The 27,670-nt window shown below is 39.3% G+C and overlaps 1 protein-coding gene across 25 annotated transcripts in view; it reads right to left on the bottom strand.

The window, feature by feature from the left end:
* The window catches only part of SLMAP (sarcolemma associated protein), a 90,726-nt gene that overhangs the window by 7,541 nt on the left and 55,515 nt on the right, over positions 1 to 27,670 (bottom strand). For 10 of the 25 annotated variants that reach the window (XM_036391064.1, XM_036391072.1, XM_036391077.1 and 7 more), the window contains 9 exons: positions 25,155 to 25,238; positions 24,835 to 24,894; positions 20,478 to 20,600; positions 19,822 to 19,896; positions 18,437 to 18,757; positions 17,498 to 17,615; positions 17,016 to 17,187; positions 15,480 to 15,614; positions 4,472 to 10,919 (listed from right to left, as the gene is read on the bottom strand). In XM_036391064.1, the coding sequence (XP_036246957.1) occupies positions 10,830 to 10,919; positions 15,480 to 15,614; positions 17,016 to 17,187; positions 17,498 to 17,615; positions 18,437 to 18,757; positions 19,822 to 19,896; positions 20,478 to 20,600; positions 24,835 to 24,894; positions 25,155 to 25,238 (1,178 nt within the window). In that variant the 3' untranslated portion in view covers positions 4,472 to 10,829. Of the gene's footprint in view, positions 1 to 4,471; positions 10,920 to 11,938; positions 12,029 to 15,479; positions 15,615 to 17,015; positions 17,188 to 17,497; positions 17,616 to 18,436; positions 18,758 to 19,821; positions 19,897 to 20,477; positions 20,601 to 24,834; positions 24,895 to 25,154; positions 25,239 to 27,670 lie in introns of those variants that run through there. The other 15 variants (XM_036391065.1, XM_036391073.1, XM_036391070.1 and 12 more) reach the window with 5 other exon arrangements.

The raw sequence follows: 27,670 nt of genomic DNA, 5'->3' as shown, positions 1-27,670 counted from the left end.
AACACAGCTCCAGATCACCCCACTGTTGCAATAGGCAGGAGAAATCTTCTGCATTTGGGGCAAGGGAAGCCCATGGACCTGGCTCTTATGGAGGAAGGTGCCCTGCAGGGGTGACAGGAAGCCTCAGGTCACAGCAGACCCAGGGGTCAGTGCCAGGAAGGGGATAAGAATGGAGCAGGCTTCCCACGAGGTTCAGGCACAGGGCAGGAAGGCAGACATTGTCTGTGAGGCCCCTCTCCTGCACACTGTGTAAAACATTAAACAGCACCTTCCCTCTCCTGCCCCCAGGGTCACACAGGGCAGCTCCCCCTGCCCCGGGCAGCAGCTGGGGCTCTCCACCATCACCCTGGCTCAGGGAGGCAAGCAGCAGACACCAGCAGAGGATGGGGATGCTCTTTCAAGGCTAGAAGAATACTTTTTCCCTCTGTGGTAAAACCCAGGAACATCCTTCTCTGACCCATTTGACCCTTCCCTTCCTGATGTGCCCCCTGCCCCACGCCTCTCCCTTGCACTGTGTGGGAACATTCCCAAAACACGCTGGTTTCCCCTCACTTCCTTCCTCTCAAGACACCTGGACCTTCCTCCTGCAGGCTCCTGCCACCCTTCATGCTGATACAGGCCAGGTCAGGCTTCCCAGGCCACCAGTTTATTGTCCAGGAAACCAAAACAACCCAGCATCCAGCTCAGGGCTGCTGGGGGGACATGCTCAGGGACAACACAGCCACCAGGGCCTTTACGCTCTGAGCATGACAAAAAATTTATTTCAGCAAAACCACCCTGACATACTTGAGGAAAAACAGAAGCAGCAACTACCAGCAAGGACACCCCCAAGAAGGCTGTAGGGGAAGTATTTTCCACCACAAAACAGGTTTTGAAATGAATTTGGAATTGGTGATTTAAGTCTCAAGCTGTTAGTGAAGAGCCCTGCTTAAACAAGTCAGTTTTGCATGCATTAAGCAATGCAGCACAGAAACAAATGAAAAAATCCTCTCCAGCTTCAATGCCAGGTTAAAAGTTATTGGAAGGCAGCCAATATGTTTGGGGAAGGTTTTTAAATGCCCTCTTTCAAACTAAGATGCCTCAGCAGAGATCTGTGCACACAGTACACGTCACAAGTGGCAACTCCAACTTCACCCTTCTAACACACTGAATTTTAAAAGCTTAAAACACCTTTATCTAAATCTCTATCCTGTTAAAAATGCACTGAGAAGCACAAAGCTTCATCCCACTCAAACAGAATGTATGGATAAGTGGAGTTCCTTGCTCTGCTATACCAGCTTGTTTCTGCTCCATGACCATGGGATTCAGGAACCCATGCAAACCCAGCTTTGCTGTTCATTGAATGTGCACTGTGAAACACAAACTGATCACAGAACAGTCTGAGTGGGAAGGCACCCACAAGGATCACTGAGCCCAACTCCTGAATGAGCCATACAGGGATCAAACCCACAACCTTGGTGTAACTGGAACCTACTCTGACCAGCTGAGCTGTCCCAGAATCATTGCACAGTTTGGAATGTAAAGGGACCTTAAAGACCATTCCATTTCAACCCCCTGCCATTAGACCAGGTTGCTCAAAGCCCCATCCAGTCTGGCCTGGAACACTTCCAGGGATGGGACATCCACAGCTTCTCTGGACAACCTGTGCCAGGGCCTCACCACCCTCACAGGGAAGAATTTATTCCCAATATCCAAGCTAAGTCCATCTGTTACCATGTATGCTGGAGTCCAGCTGAAAGCCAACCCCACAGGGCAGAGCAGAGCACACTGAGATGCAGGAGGCAGACAGACAGACAGACTGCTTCTCACTGGTGGGCATGCACAGCCTGCTCAGATGGGTACAGCCAGTGCTGGGCTCCAGCTCTCTCCCACTCTGGACACTGGCAGACACTGAGGCAGGTGCCAGCACCTGTAGAGCAGGAGCCACACCAGAGCAAACCACCCCAGCCTGGCACTGCAGAGAAAAGCTCTCAGCTGCAGGGAGGCAAGGCCACTGCGTGTGCCTGGCTCTGCAGCCACCAGCCACAGCCATGGAAAGAGCCCTCCTGACCCTGAGACCTCCATGGACACAGAGCTGAGCCTGAGCTGCTTTTGAGCAGGTGAGATTGCTGCATGCAAGACAGGCCAGTCCTTCAGCCCAGCCTCACACTCCAGTGAGCTTCTTTTTATGGCTTCTCAGCTTTCATTATGAGAAGCAGGAAGGGTGAAGTGCTGGTGTCCCCAGGCAGTGTTGACAGGATGTGACTCTGCCCTGACTCATCATCCTCTTTTCTCCTGAAGAGGACAGGGCTGCTCACACCTGGGTCATGGACACCTATGGCCACACTCAGCACAAACCCACTGCTTCCCAAACTTGCACTTCAGAGGCTGCAGGAAGCAACCTTCACATCACACAGTTAGAACTTGATATTTTCAGAGGATTTTCACAACCAAAAGGACTGAAGAACTCCAAAATGCCCTCAAAATTTAAAGAATAACACAGCAGTTTTCTGAGGAGTGTCTGAGCTAGCAGGATTGCACTGAGGTCTTAAGTCCAAGAAATTAAAGCATTAAGCCACACAGCTGTAGAATATGACTAAATACACAATTATTGTTCTCTATTTTACAACTGAAAACTTACCATGTTTGAATAATCTCCAGTGAAATGTATTTCATGGGAACTGGAAACAATTTGCATTAAATGAACCAGATGAACATCACTGTTAGTGAGTTCACGTGCACATGAGCAGAACTGAGGTGCCTCAGCTGAGAATGATCTCTGCCAATACTGTGGCTCATCTTCCATCCTGACAGATTTACACCAAAGATTTCCCTGATACATTTCCCTGCCCATCTAAGGCAGTCATTCAGTAGCAGGGATGTCTCACAGACTCACATTCCAAGCAGATGCAACATCCTACACATCTGACAAAGCAATTCAGTTCTCACCAAAGAAATGTTCCAGAAAGGCTCATTCAGATGGAATTATCCCAGTATTTGTTTTTCAATTACTGGAAGAAACATCACTGTGGGGTAAATGATTTTTTACCACTCTCAGATTTCAAATGAGACACCATATAAGGCACCAGAATTTTTTTGGTATTTGTCTACTAAACATCCTCCTGAACAAGGATATGGATGTGCTACTTCCTTACTGCAAAGGCAATCATGTAAAGTAATAATGAGAGAGATTGTTAATATTTAATGTTAATAATACCTTCATATTTATTTATTTATGATTGGCTGGGACATAATTCTTCTAAAGAAGAATTACAGTTCAGGGAAGTCTGCAGGGGAAGGATGCACTATTGCTGCAACGTGTAGCACAGGCACACCAACACCTGGCCACCCCAAGGCTGGAAGTGCAATTAAAAAATGACAGTGAAATTGCTGCAGGCTATGTCTTTGCTTATGTGCCACTGCAATAATTACAAAGTGGGGAAACAAAAAAAAGAGCAATAAATGTCTCTTACAATGGCCAGCTACAGTTGGATTCCAGCCAGGCTCTGCAACAGAAAAACTGCCAGTCAGCTGTGGCTGCTACACTTACAACAGAAACACCAAACGCCTTGAATATCACATCCAGTGAGCCTGGAATATTGACACTGAACCTTTAAAAATGAGCAAACTTTACCAGCCCCTTTTCCCTGTAGCATTACTCAGAAATACACTCATTCATGGTCTAAGGCAGAGTGCTCTGCACTGGTGTTGGGAGACAGGAATTCAAGACAAACTTGTATCACATTAAATGCTACCAGCAACATCCCATCAAGAGCAGCAGATATATTTATCACCTTTTCAGGCTTCCTTCCTCCCTCTCAACCATCTACTGCATCTGGAAGAATGTTTTAATTGCCAATTCTGACTTTAACTTTTTAAATTGAAAAATAGAAGAGATAAGTTACCTGGGTCTTACACCAGGACTTACTGCTTGCCTGGAGTGAAACCATGTGTACTTAAACTGCACCCTGGGGTGGATCCAAACCACACAGTCTCCAAACAGGGAGGAGACTTTCCTTCCTCAAACTTGCTGAAATTGTGTGAGTGACTCATTGAATGTCCTTTTCTTGAGTCAGCACTGAAACAGAATTCCCTTTGATTTACAGTAAAGATAAAATACTGTAGGATTGTTGGTCTTTCTTAAAGGATGATCAGTGACTGCTCCCCTGAGGATGTCTCACCACTAAACCCACTTAACTCTTGCACAAACCAAGGTTGCATTCCTACCCCGTGCTCCAGCCCTTCCTTCCCTGGGTTCAGACCTGTTGGAGCCAAGCTTTACCATGTCACACAGAGGGAAGCTCACGTGGCTGCAAATCCCATTTGCACAAAGTAAACAGGTAAATAGATTCCAACTTTGAAATCAGTTTTAATCCATTCATTAATTAGCAACTTGTCTTCTATCCCAGTAAAGCAGAGTGTAGCAGGTTCAGAAGTTGGGGAGTGCTGAAATTTGGAGTTGGGCTGAATGAAAGACTATGTACAATACAAATCAGCTTTCTGTTGTGATGTAAATTTATTCTCATAATTTTTACCATTTATTCATCCCAAAAGACATATTGCATATTTGGAACATTTTTAAAGTAAGAGCCACTGTATTCAAGACAAGAAGTAGTTTTGTCACATCAAAACTGATGACATACTCAATAAAATTATTTTCCAGAGCAAGAACTCCTTACAAGAAATATAAATAGAATATAAACTTCATAAATGATCTAGCATGAAAAGATTAAAATAGCAAATTCATTCCATACTGAAGGCAGTACTTTACCATAGTGTGTGTGCGGTGTTTCTAAAAAAAAATAGATCCATGTCCCAACAGTGGGTACTGAAACAAACACAGGTAAACTTTTGGTTACATTTTATTCCAATAGAACAGAATGAATTGATGACTTCACTCTTTAGTCTCAGTTTACTGACTAATATGATCAGGTAATAAAACATTGCTTTTAGTTTAACCCAGGCTTTGGATTTGTTCATCAGACACGAGGAAGGGATGACACACTTTGGCAGCACATTGGCATTTTCAGTGTCTCACCTGACATAACACAGGAATTACCTCTCCCTGCCAACATCTCCATTCCCACAGCTGAGAACCACTTACCCAACAAGCTCAATTACAGCCCACTCTCTCTCATGGCCACAGAACACCAGTGCCCATGTCCTGCTCCACCACATGCAAGCACAACCCCAGAACAGCACGGACACACATCCATCCCTCAGTGCCTTGGAGCTGGGACACAGCCAGCTCTGGGAATGATGCTCACTGAGCACACTGAGAAACTCAGTCACTGAACAACCTGGAATTTGAAATGCTTGGAGAGGGAAGTGTCAGAAATGTGCAAACAACATGATGGGGCTGAGGGAAGACAGTAAAATGTCTGATCCTGGGAAAAGGACTGGCTTTGCTTCATTCTAAGATGTAAGCAGATCGTAGAACAATCTACAGGAAGCAGTCAGTAAAAGATTCAAGAATCTAAATTCATACCTGTCAAAGCATCTAGAAAATAAAATTCCCCTTTTCAAAGTTTTTAAAAAATGAGTTTATTAGTGTTATTAAACCAAGACTTCTGTAAATCATGACATTCCAATAAAAGTGATCACTACACTACTATCACTATTAACTAATAATGCAGAACAGCTGTCAGTTTGTGAAAACTAAGTGAAGGAATTATTCTATGAATATTTTCCCTATTGTGCTTCAGGGATTAGCTTTTCTCTCACTACTCTTCAATAATGTATGCTCAATAGTCTAAAATAAAGCTTCAGGAGCCATCCCTATAAAACCTAAAGGGAAAAAAAACCTCCTTCAATGCTGTGCTGAACAGTGATGGGAACAGGCTGCTGCTTGGGCCTGCTGCCTCCAGTGGTTTTTACCAAACAATATTGCAAAGTCAGATACCACAGGGTGCACTTCATACTGGGCTGATGTGAGGAGTACAGTGATTTGATTGACAAGGTTAAATCTAGAAGCTAGAAGTTAGTGAATCCCCCCCAAAAAAAGTTCTGGAAGACAATCAAACAAGAATACCAGAGCAGGATATAAAGCTTATAGTCTATTCATATGATGTTAGTATGGTAATAACTGTAAGGACATGTTCTGTTCTGGCATCTACACATTTGGAAAACTAAAAATTGTTTAAAAAGCTGACAACAAAAACTAGAGGGATGAAGAAAAAAAATTAACAATTCATTTATAGAAAGTAAGATTTGAAGGTATGATCATGGTATGTCAAATCCCTAGATCAGGACAAGATTTGCAACAAAAGAACATCCTCCAAGAGAGATGTATTACAGTTCCATTTTTGGAAGGCAAAGCAAGATGAACTGAAACACAGGGTTGGGGATTGGTTTGGGATTTTTTTTGAGAGAACAGTAGTTGCTCACGTACCTTATCTAAGAGGTGACTGATCCTTTTTCTGAACTTCTCAAAGCAAGAATTCTTTTTTCCTAATGAATGCTGAACTTCTTGACATTCTGCTGCTGCTGCTGCAATCAGACTGCAGTTTTAGGACTATGATATCCACATTAATGATCAGATGAGTTCCCCTTACCTTTACAAATGTCCCTTCCCATCAAAACCTGTGTTTCAATTGCTGATTTACCTTCTACTGCTGGGAGCCTTTAGTCAGACACTGGTAGCACCCAGCTTTTAAGCAGGAATGGGTGCAGCCCCTCTCTTCCAAGCAGAACTTGGCTCTGGATGGACAAACCTCTGCTCACTTTCAACACGTTTGTACAAAGTAAAAACCCAGGAAGGCCAGAAAAGAATCCCCTATACTGCAGCTCAATTCCCCACCAGAGAAGAAAGAGGAATTCTGTGTTCATAAACACGTGCAAAGAGGGACCGGGATGAGCAAATCAGCTGGATCTGGGGAATTCAATGCAGCTGTTTGCAGGAAGCAATCACTCTTCAAACAGACCCAGAGGTATATGCAAGAGAGAAGGAAAGAATATGGCTTCTAATTCTGTTTTATGATCAATTGCTATTATTAATAGGAGACTCAAATAGGAGACTCAAAATTTTGAGGCAGTTGCTAATGAAACACTAATGGTGGATGAACAGCCAGAGGGGAGAAAAGGCCCCTGGTGAAACCTGGCCAGCCCCACTTGCAGAGCCAGTGCAAAGGACAGTGGCTTCCCAAAAGCCATAGTGGTGACCTGGTGTTTTAGAGCACTCAGATGCTGCTGGTGGAATGAATTCGGCAGTGGATTTGTCATGGAAAAGATTCAAGCCAAAGAAATGATTCTTGCAAGTGGCAGAACCCTATGGATTAAGGCAGGAGACATTCAAAATCTTACATAAAGCACACAGAAATCTGGAACAGGTAACATACTTCAGAAGACTCGATTAGAAAAATAACTTAGGGATATACCCCAAAAATACATGCACAGGTGATTGATTACCTTTGCTTCAGCTATCAGTTACCTGATACTAATTCTCACTGTTTCATGAGAACTCTTACAATAGATTGTGCAGGCTCACAATTCTTCATTTAGCACCAAAAAAATCCAGACATTCTGCAAAAAGGATGAGGCAAATACTCTGGAAGAACGCATTTAATTCAGCTAATAAGGAGCAGGAAAATCACAATATATTTTTCACGTATTTGTATTTTTAAATAAAAGGCCTGATATTGTAGTCCCCATGTAGGTAAATTCTTTTAGAATTTAAGAAAGGTGCCTCACTCAAGACACCAGGACAAATCTGAAGAAGTGTTCAGATATTCTAAGATTTATACTAAATCTTCCAAATTGAACTAGCAACTAATAGAACAACTCTCTAACTTTACTACTACGAGGAACCTTTTTGAAACCTCAAACTTCAGTGCAAGCTCAGAGCACTTGTTTTACAAGTGGAGCATCTCACACATGTGAAAAGCTGCTTGATATAGAAACTCCAAGGCTCAGCTAACCAAGCCTAACAAAAGAAAGAACCTAAATATGAATGTAAAAGAGCACACACATTTACCATTGAAAAAAAGCAATAAAAACCCAGAAAGGTTTGTGCAAGGAGTCCTTGCAAAGTAACTCCACTTGGTGTTTTAGTATCAAAGCACTGAAGAACAGCACCTTCCCAGTTACCCAACCCTTCTCCAGGGATTCTCACAACAGAAGAGTGAACTGTGCATTTTAGCTCATTCCTCATAATTTTGAACATGCAAATGTCAAGAACTCCTGGAAAAGGCACTGTATTAGGGAACCACAGGTATACTTGTAAGCACAAGCCCCCATGCAATGTGTACTATGCACCTGTGTATAGAATATAAATATGCATACATGCATGTAAGGAAATCAGAAATATTTCTCCTTTAATACAACCATGTTCAGCCTCAAACTGCAGCTCTCTGACGTGCTAAAGGTTTTGGAGAACACAACATTTGTCTTTAATACACGGACAAATTAAGCCCCAGGCAGACCTGCTGTGGTGCAGGGCCCCCCCAGCTGCCCCCAGGGAACCTGGCACAATCTCTGCTGCCATCGGGGAGGGACCCCCGGCTCTGCCGGCTCCCCCTCCTCAGGCTACCAGCAAGGAGGAGGGCAGGGAATCCACTGCAAAAGAAACAGAAGCTGAAACAGGGACAAACAGGGAGTTTGAGATGCTGGAGAGGCGAGGAGGCAGCATCAGGCTCCCTTCCCCCAGCAGGGCTTTCCTCTATTGCCCAGGACCTGCAGGCACTGCTCCTCCCGTCTCACCACCCCTGCCATGGGCACATCCACCCTGCAGCTCCAACACCTCTTCCTCCTCCTTGGCAATATGCTCCCAAGCCTTCCAGGACTCTCTCCTACCTCACTTCCTTCTGAAAACCACAGAGGGATCAGCTAGACCAAAACTTAAACCAGCACAAATGTGAAATAAAAAATAAAAAAAAAAGTCTTTTGCTCTTACTGGACATGCTGCAGACATTGTGCCTAGTAACTGTGGCAATATCTAGTGCAAAAGGAACTTAGCATGAATCTCTTGTTTTCAAATGACATTCAACTCAAACATGCATAGGGAGAGTAAAGTTATTTTATTAAATCATGCACATCACGTGTGTTAGTGCAAATAGTTTAATCTGTACTCCAGAAATTCTATTGTATTTTTATATCTTTACAAAATAGATTTAAAACAATTACTTAAAAAATGTAATTCTGAAGTTAAGCATTTCAGAACAATATTTGCAATAACCTATATACAAGAGGTACTAAGTACCACTGGCATACGAGTGTTCTGTGGTTGGGTGGCTTCCTGCAACTGAAAAGGATGAAAAGGATGAAATGAATGAACTAAATGACAATAGTTATTTTCTACAAGTCACTTGTGGACTATTTTCTCCAACTAATAATCCTCCCATTAGCAAATCCCACGTAACTTAAGATAGAACCTTTAATTACAGGACAATGACCCTTAAAACCTCACAAAGTAAATTATATGCTAAATTTCTATTTAAATATTTAAACTATCTGTCGATTGCCATAACATTCTTTAAAGCCAATTGAATTGCTGAGATTACCTCCCTGTTTTGAAGTTTCCTTTAGCAGAGCCATATTACTTTACTCTACCATTCTTTAACATATTATTTAAGTCTTTAATAAACTTTTTTGACAGAACTGTTGAGCTGAACAAGACAACTACTGTCTACATTTAATTCAGCACTAACTACAGTGATTCCCACCAAAAGTCAGCAAATAGCAATAGTTATAGTACTTAGATAAGGAAAATAAACTTTGTAATGGGGACCACTGCATCATACTTACAGCCATGTGATAAGGAGCCACAACATTTTACTACCAAATTAAAATCATCTTCACCTGACAATGCTTCATCAGGTATATGATTCCAATTTCGTAGTATTTTATGTATCTAGATTTTCTCAGCTATCACAGACGTACTGTAGCAGTTCTCTTAATAAAGTTACGTCCACAAAAGCTTATTCTAAAGAGCTTCTCCAGCTCAAGTCAGAAGGTATCAAATGACTGAAAAAATAAACTGATACATGTGATATGTGAGAAGGTATTCATACTTTTAAAGAACGTATCTCTTTAAATATATGAAATTTAATAAATTACATTCAAACTAAAGTTAACATAAGTTGAATCAATGCACTATGTCCATCAAATGACCAAGTACTTGCTCCCAGAAACACCTTAGTTCACTCAAGAACACACACATGCTTACACTCGCACACGCGCACACTAAATACTTGAGGCTGGTCTTCACCATCAGCATCTCTATCTCTTTAAGGCTGGACATGAATTGTGTTTATTCCCAAAATCCATTAGTAAAGCAATCCTTATGAAAGAAAAATATGCTTCCTTCGAAAGGCCTAGTAAGAGAAGTTTCCTTAAGTCTTGTTCCCAACAGCTCAGTGACTAACAGCAAGTAAAATGATACACTAGTTTAAAAAAAAATAGATCATACTGAAAGGCACTGAGCACACTGCATCTGTTTCCCAAGTATCTGCAAGGTTACTTGGCTTGGATGTCCAAATCAGTATTTTCCTCTTAAGTCTAGCAATCAGATTCTAAAGTCAGCGTCCACAACCCTAGCCATTATAAATAATTTGGTACCAAGAAGCCTGCTTTAGGCCACCATTATAGTATTCAGAATCCCAACATACTAATTTAAAACTTGCATGAAGTTGTAAGCAAAAATATTGCTCACAGAATGATGAATCACAATTTTATTCCCTCTTTATAGACAGATACATTTTATACAGTTTAAAGCAAATGACCCTACTGCTGTTCTCACGCAGAGCTGTGCTGTATTAAGAGGTAAAAAGGAAGAGAATTAATCTGTTTTCCCTCAGTATATGAATGTTGCCAGCTTCTAAAGGGAGGACGGTGTATGGATTCAACAACAGTTCTCATGGAGAAGCTCTGGTTAGGCCTGGGTACAGCACCACGGCTGTTACAGCAACCAAAGCTGCCATCACAGGCATCCAAGGCCATTGTCTCTGTGTGGAGAGAAAAAAGAAATCAATATCATATTTGTTCTAATTCATACTAATCAGTTTACCTGGTGGTTCCTGCAAGACCTGAGTACCTGTTGGCAGGCATCACTACAATGTCACCCAGGAGCCCTGCTGCAGGCTAGTCCTGACCTGGAGCACCACAGCAAACCATGTTCCTCTAGCACAGCAACTCCACAGCTCTTGGTGACTGAGGATGGGCTGGAGGACTCTTGGCAGCTCCGTGTTCCCAGCTTTGTTACTGCACACACCTCAGAGAAATCTGCCACTGAACGTGTCAAGGCTTGAGATGTTTAAAACATGGCTCGTGCCAAGTCAAGGCTAGACAGAGGTTTATGCACATCTTTAACTTTTGACCGTTTAAATCCAGATCTGTGACTTAGTTTGTAGCAGATCCTAACAACACCATTTTTAACAGACTGTCACAACATTGCATGACAACAATGGCATTTTAAGAGGAGGACACACTGAGAGACAAGAGAAAATGCAAGCTGAGAGTTCAGAGTACAAACCAACCACCTATTTCTTGTCTTTTTTTCCCCATCTTTCCATCAGCAATAGTGAGAAAAATTAAAGTGTTTAGAGCCAGAGAGGAATTTCTTAGACCATAGATAGGAACCAAAGCTTGTTGAATTTTATTATTAGAGGCAAACTCTTCATTTTTCATAGTTAATTAGGCAATTAAGTTTTCTTACAAGCCCTAGCATCGCAGCATTGTGCAAAAGGCAGCCCATTTGCTAAAGACAAACTGAGACTGAGTTAGAAGAGGCACGTTCAAGCACCAGTTAGAACAAAATTCATTGTTAGAATTCAGGAAATCACAGAGATGTTAAATGATTAGTGGATTGCTCAGCTCGTCAGTGTCAACAGAATGGCATATTAAATGAAGGGTTTGCTTCAGGTAGAGAAATACCTGTGAGCATTTCACCATGCACTATTTGATACAGAAATGGCACAAACAGGTGAGGGACAAACATACATTGACTGAACAGTAGTGCTTGTACCTTTCGCTACCACAATGGGCCGTAACACCAATACAGGAAAGCCAGGATTAGGCCGATGAATACGGCTGGGACGGGTTGTAATATGGAAGGCTAAAGAAGGGAAGGGATATTAAAAATCACTTTGTGCTATAAATCAAATCAGGTAAAGATGATTTAGAGAGGGGAAAATAAGTCAGTAAGTTTTGTTTTAAGTGAAATGTATTAAAGACATCTAACACATTACAGCATTGTCTAATCTGGTATACAAAGTTAGTACACCATTCTACTCAAATGAACAGGGATGTTTAAAAATAAAGGGAAGTAAGCAGAAAATGTTCCAAGAAACCTCTTGTCACAACTTGGAATTTAGCACTTGAAAACAAAATGAATGTTAAACTGATTTGCCTGTATCTTATTTATAGTTGGTTTTAGTTTTTCTAAGTAAGAGGAAATCCTATTTGGATTTCTTGAGAGATGGACTGACACCAAATATTGGATTTTTCAGCTATTTCTTCGTTCCTTGCTTGTTAGCCTTTTCCATTTTCCATCACCAGCCTCTGGAAAAACAATCTTTTTTCCTCCATTAGTGAATCAATTACAGCTATGTCCACAGGCAAACCCAGTAGTTCAGACATTTCTGTGAGATTGTAACGTGACTGTACAATCCACATCCAGTTACTACAAAGCAGAGAAGCACATTTCTATCAGAGATACCACAAAGCTCAGCATCTCTGCCAGGTCAGCAGCCTTATGACCAAATGCAATTCTGAAAATTGATCAAATGCTGCAGCTGGGCCAAACCAGCAGCTGGCCAGACTGCAGGGTTCATCCAGCTTAGGGCCTCCACAGAACCATCCACACTTTTTCTCAGCTGTGTTCTACTCATGGAAACTACTGCACATTCTGGATGGAACAGCCTCTATCTGTGATACCAAAAATTAAAAGCAAAAATGGACCTAAATGCTTTTTAATCTGTCCTTGGAAGACATCTGCTTTCTCTGTATCCTACTCTATATATTTGTGCACACACAAAGACACACAGAGGTTAAGGTCAAACCATGCCAAATATTTTTAAAACTGTTTGTGCTGAAGCTACCTTGATTTTGTTCAGTCAAATAAATATATGATAAATTCATGCTTAACTTTTCTAAAACATGGTGATTAGTAAGTAAAATCTCATCCTGTGTTGAATTTGTAGGAATCACTAATTCATAGAACCTCCAATATGGTTTAAAATACAGGAATATTAGAAGGTATTCTAGTCTTGTTCAATTAAATTTTTTTTCAATCAAGGCAAATACTTAACAGAAAAATTATGTGTAACTGTTGAAGACTTTTTCATGCAAGATTATTTATGTGTCACGGGTGCCACGAATCACAGTGCCACCTTCCCACAGAAAGCCTGTTGGCAGAAATAATCACAGCAGTGTTCAAAAAGTGCCAGAGGTTTAAATCAACCAGAGCAGCTGATGTTCTCAAACCATTCAGATCATTAAATCTGTTGTGTAAAGCGCATCAGGAAGTAACCAGTGGCTACAAGCATGCAGACACAAGTGTACACCACACCGCTAAGCATTTCAAAAACACAACACGGCCATCTTTTATAAAAGTATAACTTAAATACTAAAACTTAATATTTAAATGATATCCCAAATGGAGTACAGAAGCCTTGTCTTTTGTAACATTTGATGATTCACTGAACAATTCCATAGATATATTTTTTTAAGTTATACACATTCTTGGCAAATGAAACCAATGATAAATATCCATCACATTCAATGAGAGCACCTCCACATTATTAGGTTTTCCCCTCACAAGCTTATCAATACATAACAAATCTCCCTATTGTCAAGGAGCATTTAACTGCACGCTTCAATAAAATTGTGCATCGTTTTTTAGAATATGAAGATATGCAAACTCAGACACAGATGAGCTGCAAAAAGGAACAAATCCCACAGTGGGAAGTCACTTTCTGTCCTCAGAAATGAAGTAGCAGATAATGATTCCAGCATAAAGGGGCAATGGTACTTGAAAAATTTGACCTTGGAACTCAGCCCAGTATCCATGATGTCTGAAACAATCCCCAAGATGGATATGTTTTACATTACAGGCTGTGAGTAATGTTTGGTGAGCAGTGAGTTTGCCCTTATATGGAGGATGCTCTTCATCACACCCTGACCTCCACGTTTCAACTGTCACAATTAACTCCTCTTCTGCAAGCAGCTTTTGGCAACTGCTGTGGTTTCTGCTTTCACTTAAATACTCACCTCTAATTCTCCCTAAAATTTCCTTTCAGTTTTTCCACTTTCATCAGGTGCTCCCATTTCCTTCACAGTATTTCAACCTTTACTTTTTCCCCTTTTCCACTGATCATTTTGATTCTGAGATTAATCTTTTTAACAGAGCAGAAAATCTCACATTCACCATTATTTATTCAGTGTGATTTCTTCTATTAATATGGGGTGGAGTTTTAGTGTAGTTGTTTTTGACTTCTGCTTTAAGTAAGTCAAGTAACTCTGAGCACTGCAGAAAAATCCTAAGCAAGAATCAGGTTCCAAGAGAATGATGAAATCATATTCCTGAAAATATGTCTGAAAAAAGTGAGAAAGGCTTTGAATTCTTTACGTCTTTGACAGCTCCATGATGTTCAAGGTTTATATTCAAGAATTAATTATGGCAAGGATATTCATACAAACTTGAAGCATCCAGCTGACTTAGAGGATAGGACCTGTAAAACTTCCCTTGCAGGCAGAGAAACAATTTGCTAAAGTCTGTTACAGAGCATTCATTATCCTCCTGTTTAGTACTGTGCCTTACAGGAGCTGTTCACCCTGCACTGGCCACAGAGGCAGTACAGGAAGACAAAACCAGCCCCCCCAGGGTAGTAAGAGACCTAAAATAAGGCTATGACCACCTTATAATGTGTCTGCCACACCCTTAATGTTTGACAGGTTTCAGAATCTCAGTAAAATAAAAAGTTGTCTGTAGCTGGCAACTCAGTTCTAATGATACAACCTCTCAAATAAATTGAAAACCAGAAAGCACTGTTTTCATTACTGAATAGAAAGGACAGTTCAGCTGTACTGCTTAAAGCATGAGCCCACCAGAAATAACCATGCTTAAGAAGCATAAGCAAGAGTAAGGTGGGAACATCCATTGTAATCAATACCAATAAAGTGAGAGCAGCTTGAAAAGGTTTACTCAGTTCATCTGGATACAGGTTTGTCAGCTACTGCCCCTGTATCATTGTTTGAAATCAGAAAATTTTACTTAGTTCTGGTTCACTGTATTTAAGCCACATGTTTTCAAGAGAGCAGGTATCTAAGGACATACTTAAAACTGTCAAGCAACTGTAAATTTAACTTTGATGTGTAATTGTAACAGTGTAATGATCTATAAATCTGCACAGGTAGGACTAAAATGGAATTTTGCATAATATGGTACCCATTTATTTTTTTCTCTAAAAGTCCATCCTTTTCTATTTGACTCTTCCATATTCCTTCAATCAACAAAATTGCCAGTGTCATAACCTGACCTCCCCACACATTTGGTACAGACTTACATTGTTTCCTTTTTCTTGTAGCAGCTTCAGGTTTTCTTTACATTGTTTGAGCTCCTCCGTGAGTGACTGGTTTTGTTGCTCAGCCACCTCATACTTGGCCTTCAGCTCTGAGAGCACAGTCTGTGTTCTTTCATACTAAAGACAAAGAGAAAACAATGTGTGGACCCCTGGATACCCAGCACATGCTGACATCTGCTTAGCACACAGCTCCCTTTGCTGTCATCTGCCTAGACTAACTCGCCTTGCATCAGTGCACCCTCTTTTCATAAAAGCAGGGTAGAATTTAGATTTCCTTTTCTTCTAAATCAAAATTTTTTGCCCAGCATGGCAGAGCTAGGACTACCAAACCCAAGGAAATACAAAGTAAATGCAAAGCTTTAATTAATCTCTCATAGCAGTTATTCATTATCATATTGGAAAGGACTGTAAAAGCTACACAGAGGAAACAAGAAATAGGGGAACAAGGAGTCCTTCACATTTGAATAGTGGTCTTACATCTAGGCTGCAGTTTACACCCCTCTAATAGGTGCAAAATTCAACACTCTGCATGAAGTAAATCAAACCCTCTTCCACATAGCAAATTCAAACATAAGAGCAAGGCAGGCATTAAAAAAACATTATGCCACAATCCTCAGTGTGGGTCAAGTGCAAACAGTACTGGGTGAATGGGACATGTTCCTAGAGAATGGGTAGCTTTTCCTTTTTCAAACCCACATTCCATTTTTCCTATTCTAGCAGTCCTCCTGACTGGGTTTAGTAAGGACAGAACCAATGACCTTCAGTACTGGCATTCACCACAAATTTAGAAGATGAGGCATCTTTACAAATACTGATCTGATTACAAAACAGAGATTAAGACAACTGGGATTTTCAGATTCTGAGAATTGTAAGGAATGTGACATGGATGAATTAATCATGGAGCAAACAAAAGGACTGCAAAAGAAACTAAGAGCAGTGACTGGAGAAACATTCAAAATGTTCACAAGAGGAAGTAAGCAATTGCTGGAGACTATGGCCTTGTCCAGACATAATCTTTAGAGGCCAGGCAGATTAAATACATGCTCAGAATGCTGACTCTTCCTTATGCACTTAGAAATCCATTAAGATAAAAGATCTTTGTAAAGAATATGTAGTCCCATTGCCAAATAGAAGAGTTCAAATCTAACTGGGAAGATTAGACTGTGAAAATTAACTTTGACTCATAACAGCTAAAGAAACTCTGGACCATGATGTTCGTGAAGACTCTGAATAATATTTTACCTGTCTGAACATCTTAAAAGTGAATTCACTATAGTAATGCATGGAAGTAAAGTTTAGGAAGTTCTCAAAGAACACATGTATTAACCTGAAGTCTTCCCTTTTAGATTTGACTCCCAGTTTATATTTTCATAGCTACCATTTAAACTGCTTGCAATAAACATTTGAAAAAAATTATTTACTAGAAAAAGCAAAGAATTAAAAGTCCCTTTTCTTTTAGCTTAAACAGGTCAGTCATTGAGCATTACATTCTTGCAAAATGGAAATATTTCATGCTACCTCTTTCTGAAAATCTTTTGCTTGACTTTCAGCTTCACTGAGTTGAGTTTTCAGACTGGCTGCATCCCGTTGATGTTTTTCTCTCAACGATCCCATCTGATTTTCAAGTTCCTTCCGAGACATTTCAAGAACACTTATATCGCTGGTTAGTGCTAAACTCTGTTTCTGAGAGCTGAAAAACAAAACCCAATTGATTCTTATGCATTTTAAATTTACACAAACTGGCACTTTTCACCCTTGAAAGTTTAACACATTGGTTTTGATGTGTAAATATCAGCTTAGAGCAATCATAGAAATACAGACCATTATTGCCTCCCTAGAGCGTGCTGACACAAAAGGTTGGCCATGGTTTTGCTTTTAAATATATCTCCACAGCTTGCTGTGTATAATTAACATTTAGTATTTCTTTTGGGAGGAAAAACCACCATCAGCAAAACTCTTCAGCTGCTGTGGTACCCCCCAGACAAACCTTGTGCCCTTACCTAGAAAGCTCCTTCTCTTGTCGCTGAAGTTCAGATGTAAGTGAAGTATTTTCCTTCCTCAGTTTAACACATTCAGCTTCCAGAGCAATCCACTCTGCCTTCAATTTTTCAAGTTCATCTGCAATGAATAAGTTAATTCAATTAAGTAAAATTATTTCATGACTGCTTCAAGGAAGACCAGCTGATAAATGGAGGAAAAGCTGGTAAATCTCAAATGTATTTGTTTGTAATCATGTCACATGAATTCTCTCATGAGCACCTGTAAAACATTATCTTCTACTGTTATAAGGTTTATGACCCAGTGCCTGACAAGTTACTTTTTTCATTAAAGCTTTTTCTAAGGCACAAAGAAGTAGAAAACAGTCTTTTTATGGGTCAACTCTAATATTTTAGAAACAGTGGTACAAAAGTATACTTGAAGAAAATAATTTCCAAGGCTTGAAAATAGCAAGAGAATCACTAATACCATGCCTCTGTTTCAAGGAATAGAATGTTTAAAGCAGTAACTTTTAGTGACACTTTGGTAGAATTAAAAAGTCAGGAGCTCCCCCTTAACAGTCTTAACCTATAGAGAAGTTACACAAGTCCTCTTGGAAATTTTTTGGCAGTATGAATCCCTCAAACTGTCAAAGTTTTCCATCTTTTCTAAGTGGAATTACACTTGGTCTACTCATGTCAAAGAGTAATTTAGGCATAAGTTACTTTAGGCATAATTGATGATAACTGTTTAATGAAGCATGCAAAATGTCTTTTTTTGTGAGCACCACAAGCCTTGGTGCACACAGATGAATACATACAGGTGTGTGTACACACACACACACACAGAGTAAATGACTACAGAGGGACAGAGAAACAGTGATCTGAGTAACTGGCATCCACCACAGGGAGCAGCAGGACGCTCTGGTAGCCATGCTCTGGGACATCCTTTCAAGCAAGTACCTTTCAGGCGAGAGGCCTCCTCCCTCTGCTGCTCCTCACACTGCTGGCACTTGAGCTGAAACCGGGATTGCAGATTGACAATTTCTTTTTCATAGTCCGAGGCATCGCTCCTCCAGCGGTCAAGCTCTGCTCGCACCGTCTGCAGCTCAGCTTGCAAGGCAGAAATATCTGTGTCTCGTTCTGAGGCTGCTTTTTCTGCTACTTTTTGAAGTGACAGAATCTCATTTTGAGCACTGACTAGTTCATTTCGAGTGGTTGAAATTTCCTTCTCCTTCTCCTTGCGAAGATTCTCAATTTCTTCTTGTAACCTTCGCAACTGAGCTGGAAAGCAGACACTCATGTCAATATTTTTTCAAACTCTATTTACAAAAAACTTAAAAACCTTACCTCCCTCTCTCAACACATTGATATTTAACAGGGCTAAAGAAGCCTAATGCAATTGAAAAAATATATTTATCCTGTCAAATGCCTTAAAGAGGCAAGTATGTGGGCCATGTAATACAGGGAGTCAGAAGAAAGAAAAACCCTAACCCTAGGCAGTGAATGCAGCCTAGGACTAAGGCCTTTTGCAAGGAAAGAGCGGTGGTCTAAGGCATGTTGTGGCAGTTTTGTGTTCCCATTGGGATGCCTTTTGCAGCTGCAGTGTGCCTGGAGCTCTGGGCTTTGTGCTTTTCAAAACCCTAACCCTAGGTGTAACCCTAACCCTAAGTGCCTGAGTAGCTCTTCAAACTAACACTTGCTCTAAGGAAATGACAACATAACAGAGCCTTTTTTGACCTTAAGGCTGGACAGACTGACAGACTCTCACCAACGAGCTCACTCACATGCATGGATGAGAAGTTAATGTGACACAGAACACCTGACTCAGAAGTTGTGTAAATTATGGGTTACATCCTGCTGTATCCATTTTGGGCTGAAAAGAGCACAATTGATTATATCAATTTTCAAAAAGGCATGGACAGGGTCTCTGTTGCAGCAACTTTACTGCATGCTCTGATGCTGGATGTGGATCTGGATGAAAAATTCCTTTAAGAGGATCCTAAAATAAGTGAAGAGACTGACGAGCACAAAACACCTAAAGCTTCTGAGTGCTCTAAAGGCAGCCACAGTAAGAATCCCTGGATCATCTAGAACTGTGAAAGACTAAAGGGAGATGAAGAAGAGGTACCTATTACAGATTACACCTGTTGCAGTTTTTAAGCTACTATTACAACCATAGGAATTTAAAGGAAACATTCCACAACAACATTCAAAGACATGGTGAAAGAAATCAGATTTAAAACATACACTCAACTAAACATTTTCCTTTCTTAGTGACTATGATGCCACAGAAACAGTCAAAACTATATATAGCTTCCCTAAAGAGTGGGGGAAAAAATTCCTACCTTGCAGAGCATTTATTTGCTTGTTGGATTCTTCAACTTGCACTCGATATGCTTTTCTCTCTTCTTCCAAGAGAGCTACAAATAAAAGTGAAAATGTGCCCAAGAGTTTTTGTTAGTAACATGAATTTCACCTGTGTAATTAATTTTAGTCACAATCTCTCCTTCAGTGAAAAGATTAAGCAAACATATTACTTCAAAATGTTATCAAAGGTAGTAAAACTGTGTAAGTAGTTTAATAAAAGTTAATACTAAGACATCATTCCATTATTGTGGTAGTATTACAATTAATTTGAAATTGATATAATCTGTTGCCTGATCTGAAAACTCCATGTGTGCTAAATGCAAACTGGTGTGAGAGGAAGGAAAAAAAAAGATTGTAAATATAATCCCTAATGGACACTGAACAATATGCAATTAAACTGAACTATACTATTTCCTCTTAAAAACAAGAGAGCTACATAGCTGATGGTATGATCTAACAAAGAGCTACCACAGAAGACATTCAGTTACATCCATTATCTAATTGAAATAAGGATGAAATCTACTGAGTTCAAGGATGTATTCAATACTATGAAAACATGTTGGTTTATCTTGAACTACCTGATATATACAATTTTCATGAATACCCTACAGAACCAAGTTGATCTGGGTCTCACCTTGAAGTTCAAAGCATTTTTGTTTACTTGTCCTAGCTAGCTCTTGGGCTTCAATCAGCTCCTTGTGCAGTTGCTGAATTTCTTGCTTAGCCTCAGTCTCTGATTGTGCACCCTGCAATTCATCTGACAAAAGAACATTTTCTTTGAATCATAAGTTTGTACAACAGCTTCATTTGCACTGCCATGTGCTGATTGGCAACTTTTTACTCAAATCTTGAAAAGTTAGTTGAAGTAAACTCAAAATTAGATTAAGCAAATATTAGCGAAAATATTAATATACTTTTAAAAGTAGTAAAACATATGCAAACCTTAAAGCATTCATTACACATAACATGCAATGTAAAACAAAAATTAACAAGGAAGAATTAGAGAGTTTAAAAAAAAAACTGTATAAATTGGCAAAGACTTCTGTATTGACAAAAACAAGGAACAACAAAAGCTTAAGACAATCCTTGGCTGTGTTTACAACTTGTCTCTTTAAAGGAAGCTGCCCTGAGCCTGTCTCAGTGCACAGGCTCAGGCAAGAGCTGCTATTCCATGATTCACTACTGCCACCCACCCACCACACTGCCAGGCTCAGCCTCTCCCTCTCCCTCTGGGGGCCAACAAGGAAAGGAAAAATTTAGGGAAATTTCCTAAAATAAAATTAAGAAAAATAAGAAAATTCCAACCTCCTTATTTCACTTAGTGGCCTTAGTGAATAGTAAGATAAATATTGCACTTAATTTTTTTTAAACTGCATCTTAAAATACTAGGTATGTCTTTAATAAGATCATAAATCTATGCACATGATTTAAACTCCAAATAAAAACATTTGCTCTTCCCCATAAGTTTTGCATTAGCTAAAACACATATCCAATGCCTCTTGGGCTTATACGAGAAGACTTGCAGTCACAGAAAATAAAATACTTTTACAGCTGAAGTTTTGGAGGAATTTCAAAGAGGAAAACAGTATTTGTTACCAAGAGCAGTGTCCTCTAATGGGCACACATCTAGAAACTAGATGCAGGAACACTCCAGCCTGCAGGCATCTGCAAAGCCAGCAACAGCATCCAGCAAACTCTCATTTACTAGATTTTCCTTAAGCAGTATCTGTGCACAAACTGATCTTTCAGCAGGGACAAACAGCACTAATAAACTCTGTGGGTAGAGGGCTGAAACTTGATATAAAGCTTGTTTGGTGAGAAAGGTAAAGGAGGAAAACTGGTGAAAGAATTCCAGCTGTGTATCATGAGAGAGGGTGGGGAAAAAAGGGTTACACAGTTATCTGTCAATAAACATCTGCAACTATGGACCACGTGGATTTAAGATAAAGGCTTAGAAAAAAGTATTATTTTGGTTTGTCTGGACTTTGCATTAATAAGGAAAAAAAATAAAAGAAACTATAATTTAGCTCATCATTATACTTTTGACATTCATATTCAGCTGTATATGTTACCAGTAAAACAATTATAGATTTTTTTTTTTCTTGCTCTCTTAATTAAGAAAATTGTTTAGCAAATCATGCTAAAGTCTTCACATTGCATCTCTCTAAGGGGCTGTTTTTCCTGCTCTCACAGTAATGAACTGGTGGGTTTGAGCAGAGCTGAGGACACACATGTGCTTTTAGACTTTTTCAGAACAAAATTATGAGAGCAGAAAGAACAGAGAGGACTACATATTTCATCCAAATACTTTGTTTTATGGTTTATTAGCTCTAAACCCAAGTTTCTCTTTACTGAACATGTTTTGTTCTTAGCTTCTCATGGATAAATATTTAGAGCAATTAGACTTTCAACCCTCTTTAATGAGACTTTTCAGAAGAAATGGATGAGGAGGTCGACAAATTATGCTCAAATCATGCCTGATAAAGAGGCAGTGTCCCAAATCCAACAACAGACACCCTAAATGAACTTTTATGGTGGCAGCATTTTCTAGTCAATGAAAGCACACATGAGAAAAGACAGTACTGCTTCAAAAGAGATGAGAGAAAAACTCTTTCCTACATCAACACAAAAGGGGAATTTCCATGTGCCTGACATGCTTGTAAATCAAAAGCCAAGAAATATAAGTACAAAAAAATATTTGCTTTTTTGTCTTACCCAATCTGAAAATTAGGTGTCTTGTAGTTCAAAGCAAATATAATTTTGGTGCTAATTCTAGTTTTGAAAAGTACTTCTTCACTAAGTAGGATTGCCCTATTTACAAACAATGAATCTACTAAATATCATTATGCTTAGAATGAGTTCCCTTTAGAAGCAAACTCACATCACAGCTAACTGTCCCCAGAGAAGCCTAAGGAGTTACCATTAATTACAAGGTGCCAGAAAGAATTAAATAAAAAAGAAAAGATCACACATTTTTTCTTCCTCATTCATTTTTTCCACCTCATGGAAAATTTTAATCTGTGATCAGTTTGTTTGCCACACTTTAAGAAATGTTCTCAATTAACATCACTTTGTCTCCCACACAAATACAGTGAGGCTTCCCTTAACATTGACTCTAAGGGTAATTTTTAAATTGTTTAAAAACCTTTTCTTAAACGATTATAATTTAATTTTTTTTTTTAATAACAGAGATAATACAGAAGCCCACACAGGCTGTGGTCTTAACTGATCCTTTATCTGTATGTGCCTGGCCTGTGGTAGCCAGTTTATGAGCAGCCTGGGATTTCTTCAAGCCTCACTTCTGGAAGTTCACCTTCAGAATTTTGCAGGATTTCTCAGGTTATTCAGAAGACAATTTTCAGGGTACACTGGTGAAGCCAGACACAACAATTCCAACCCTGAGATTTCCCCCCTTCCCCTCTTTGCCAGATTCTGACCTGTAGAAATTTAAATCAAATCCTGAATGCACTCAAAAAATTTTGATGGAAAATGCTTGGAGGAATCTACAGCAACCAGAAGTGTCATAATTTTCCTGTTCCATTAATTTCTTTTGTAAATTTCAATAAAACCTCTGCCTTTTCCAGCGGCTGTTTCTGCATTCCAAAGAGCCGCCAGATCAAAAAATGTTCTCACTCTTCCTTAATTATATGGCTGCATAACAAGTCCACTTGAAAACCTTTCAGAGGCAAATCAGATCCTTTTTAGGACAAAGTCAGGCACATGAAGTCTCTGAAAAAAACTCAAACAAAACTGAGGGTTTATAGGCTCTTCATAAAAATTAAAAGGGCAAATGATTCATTGCACAGCTATTTTTTAATGGTTTCGTGAGAGCAAAATAGGAAGGCCCATAAATAGCCTCAAGAGGAAGAGAAAAGTTGCTGCCAACCTCAGTTTTATAACCAAAAATAAGACTATTATAATCACTACAAACAACATTATCAAAGTCTACCTTCTAGCAGAGAAAGTCATACTTGTTATTAGTTGCAGATATTACAGCAAACCTCAAATGGCACATGCCCGGTATCTCAAACCCTCCCTTCTAAGCTGCTCTGCTGAACTGATGTCCACTGGGAAACATCAAACTCCATTTTATACATGTTGCCAAACAGCAAAAGTAATTTGTGCAATTTTTGGAAGCCTTTCTGTCGTAAAATTAGGGAGCGTAAACAATTGCAGAGAAAAGCTCTTCTACAGGTCTCCTACGTTCCATTATGGTTTCCTTTTTTCCTGAGTCACAAAGAACTGTGACATTCTTTTACTTGTGATCTCAATAGGAGCATAATTTTACAGATCTTATCAAGTGTCTAATTGTTAAAGAAGCATAAAATGATTTTCAATAGGCTAAATGTAATAACTAATTATTATGCCACAGAAATCTTCAGTAATGAATATGTAAATATCAGCTTGCTAATTAAGTATATGCCTTCAATGCATAAAAACCAATAAAAATTTTACATTTATAGAAACGAAGCTCAAAGCTAAGCCCCAGCCATCATTCCAAATACAGTTACAATACAAACTTCCAATCCTGATTGTGTTAAAAAAGAAAATCTAAAATCTTGTTTTGATTAACCCATCAGCTGCAAACTAACAGAAGCATTTCTGACAGTGATGGAAGCTATGCAAGTAAAATTTGACAATGCTTGAAAAATGTCAGTGGTGGAACAATCCCTCCTCTCCCCAGCTATAATCTTAAAGGTGTACTGACTCTAATTCTCAAGTCAAAGTTGTAACATGTAAATTCCTAGAACAGCATTGGTGAGTACAGAGATTACATTTATACACAGATGATTTCTATAGCAACACTCAAAAGTGTGTTTTTATATCACTCAAAGGAGTCATTACTAACATTTAAGTTTAACTCTTCTATACTACGATTAACATATTTGAATTCCAGAATTCTATTTTAACTATTTTTTTTAATTATTTGATGAAAAAAAGATTACATATACAGATTAAGCATCTGAAATTGAAAAAGTAAATTCGTTTACCTTTTAGAAGAGCTACTTTGACAATAGGTTCATTTAGATCTTGGTCATCCATTTGAGCATCTAAAAAGAAACCCCACACCTTTCAGAGAGCAGGCAGACTGCAGACAGTTCTCATATACACATTCTTTACGTGGAGAGAAGATTTTATGTCCTTCTCAATTTACAAGAGTCAAATTATGAAGCCGCAAAATAGACAACACTGCTCTAAGCTTGTCTCTAACTCTGTATAATATACTCCATTCTTTTAAGAAAATGCTCATAATTACCTACATTTAATTCAAACTAATTAGAGGTTACAGAAATCTCAGGTAAACTCTTACCTGTAGTGTCGTCGCTGCTTTTTTCCTTGCTTGGGCTAAGGGTGTCAGACAAATCGTTGGATTCTTTGACTCGTGCTTGGTTTTCTGCAAGAGATAAGGAAAAGCAACTACAATCAATAAATGCTTTGTTCATAATTTCTCCTGTACACCAAACTACTGCTAAATGTCAAGAGAAAACAACTTGGTTCAAGAAACAGTTAAAAACCTGCTGGGTGCTTATTTCTTTGCAAGCCTGGGCTAAAATGGATTCCACATCCCTGGAATCATTAACCCAGCCTAGCTCTAATAAGGGATGCAATCGCCTCATGCACAGCTTGAACCTGGGTTAATGCTGTGCTCTTGCCAGCTGGAACTGTGCAAAAGCTGATTCAATCAGCAAACAAATAAGAAAAGAAAACTAGAACAATGCAGATACTGTAGCAGGTCAAAGAAACTGCTGTTAGGAATAAAACTGTGTTTCAATATTTTGGACAAATTACATAATAACAAGTCTTGCACATACCGTACTGTTCAAAAGAAGAGTGGTGTGAAACATTAAAGAATCAAAGCAATATAAATTAATACATCAGTTTCTAGAAAGAACTTTCAGTTTAAATTGTATTAAGAGAAACAGTGTTATGTTGTTCTCACAAAAAAATTACCTTCGTGAAATATCTGTTCATATATAATTCAGCACTTTATTACATGCAGTTTAGTGAAGGCACACAGTTGTTTTTGATGGGTTTTTTTGATTTTGGTTTGGTTTTTTTTTGTTGTTGGATTTTTTGGTTTTGGGTTTTTTTTCCCCAGCTCTAGACTTCTAGTAGAGACCACATATTTTCAAAATTAAGGGGATTTAATTACACCAGTGCATCTTTGTCCCACACAGAATCACCCCTGACTCAAAGTCTAAATATTATACATGACGGAAATACATTTTTAAAAATATTTCTTAAATAACAATTGCTGTTTAGTTCTGATAGATCCATTAAAAAGAGCAGACCATTTCTGGTGTGGGCTAACCCAGCAGGTCTGTCAACAAGGAACTGTCACCAACATACAGGTGAGGTTATGCAAAATGAAATCTTTCTTGGTTGCCTATTCAGAGCCTTGCTTTGACAGCTCTGCTGCCCACCTGCAGGTTAACAGAGGTTTCCTCTGACTCTCAAGTTCCAGGCAGAGACATTATATGAAAAGGGGTCAATACAGCATTCCCAGTTCACAGACACCTCCCATCCATGGAGAAAAGCACAGGGAACACAAGTAATTTCACCACGTATATAGATAACATGCATGCAACAATGAAGTACCAGGACATGGGACAAAAGGAGCACATCAGTAAATAAATCGTGTTATACAACAGGGTTAGTATATGAAAATAAGTAAAAACCAAGGGAATAATAAGACATCTTTTCAAATAACAAGAGAATACACAGAACTAACTTCCCCCAGAACAAAAGAGGTGGAAACTGCAGACAATCTGTGCGGCTGCATGAGGAAATCAACATGACAGAATACAGACAGAAAAAAACCAGAAAAAACCCACAAAGTTTTCTTAATCTAAGATGAAAAGTTTTCTATAACTCTGTGCCAGATTAACATCCACTTATACATGAAACAGAAGGCAGCAAGTAGAAACAAAGCAGCTGGTGAAGAGCGAGACTCTTCCCACCCTAACGCAACCGAAATCACCGGAGAAGAGGACGGGGAAAAGCACCTGTACAGTTACAGCACACCAGAGGGTCAGACCTGGCAGGTACTACAAACACAACTCCCATTTTAGCAGACTTCAAAATTCATAATGATTGCTGGTAGTTAAAAACTTAATCTCTGGGGGTGGGTGGGTCGTTGCTAAAACAAAAAGGGATCTTTCTTATTTTTAGGAATAAGGTTTTTAACTAATATCTAAAGGTGTTTCAAATCAAAACATTGTACATTATCATATAGAACCAAGCTCACAGGATTGTCACTAAAACTGTAATAATTACTAAACCAACACATTATCTTTTTCAAAGAATTATTTAATAATTATTTTTTAATTAAGAAAAATATAACCTAAAAACCTCACCCATGTCCCTTTAATGAGTGGCCGATCCAGAAGCACTAAGCTGAGCAAGATCCACATGCAACTAACTTTACCATATCTGGGCATCCATGGAAATACTGCTTCCCTGCTCAGTGCAAAATGGGAGGAACAGTGCAAGTTCCAACCACTGGATTAATTCTCTCTGCCACAGCACCCCCTTATATACTTCCCTCCCACCCACCCTTGGTACACCAGCTTCTTCCCCCCTCTGAAACAAGGCACAAAAGATGAGGCACCAGAGGAAAGATGCACCAGCTCTACATGTGAAACAGCAGAAGAAAAATTATTAGAAACCTGCTTCCTATTCTGGAGCCAGAGTCGTAAGCACAAAACTCTTTCCTGTACTATATTATATCACAGCAGTTGTTCCTATTTCCCATAATAAAACTGAGCTGAATAAATATAGCCAAAGTGATAAAGTATATTAAAATGTGTTGACATCATACTTGAT

This window comes from Molothrus ater, chromosome 11 (assembly GCF_012460135.2).
Source record: "Molothrus ater isolate BHLD 08-10-18 breed brown headed cowbird chromosome 11, BPBGC_Mater_1.1, whole genome shotgun sequence".
NCBI classification, from domain to species: domain Eukaryota; kingdom Metazoa; phylum Chordata; class Aves; order Passeriformes; family Icteridae; genus Molothrus; species Molothrus ater.
The sequence above is the reverse complement of the archived record's forward strand: the minus strand, read 5'-3'. Positions and strand labels throughout refer to the sequence as shown.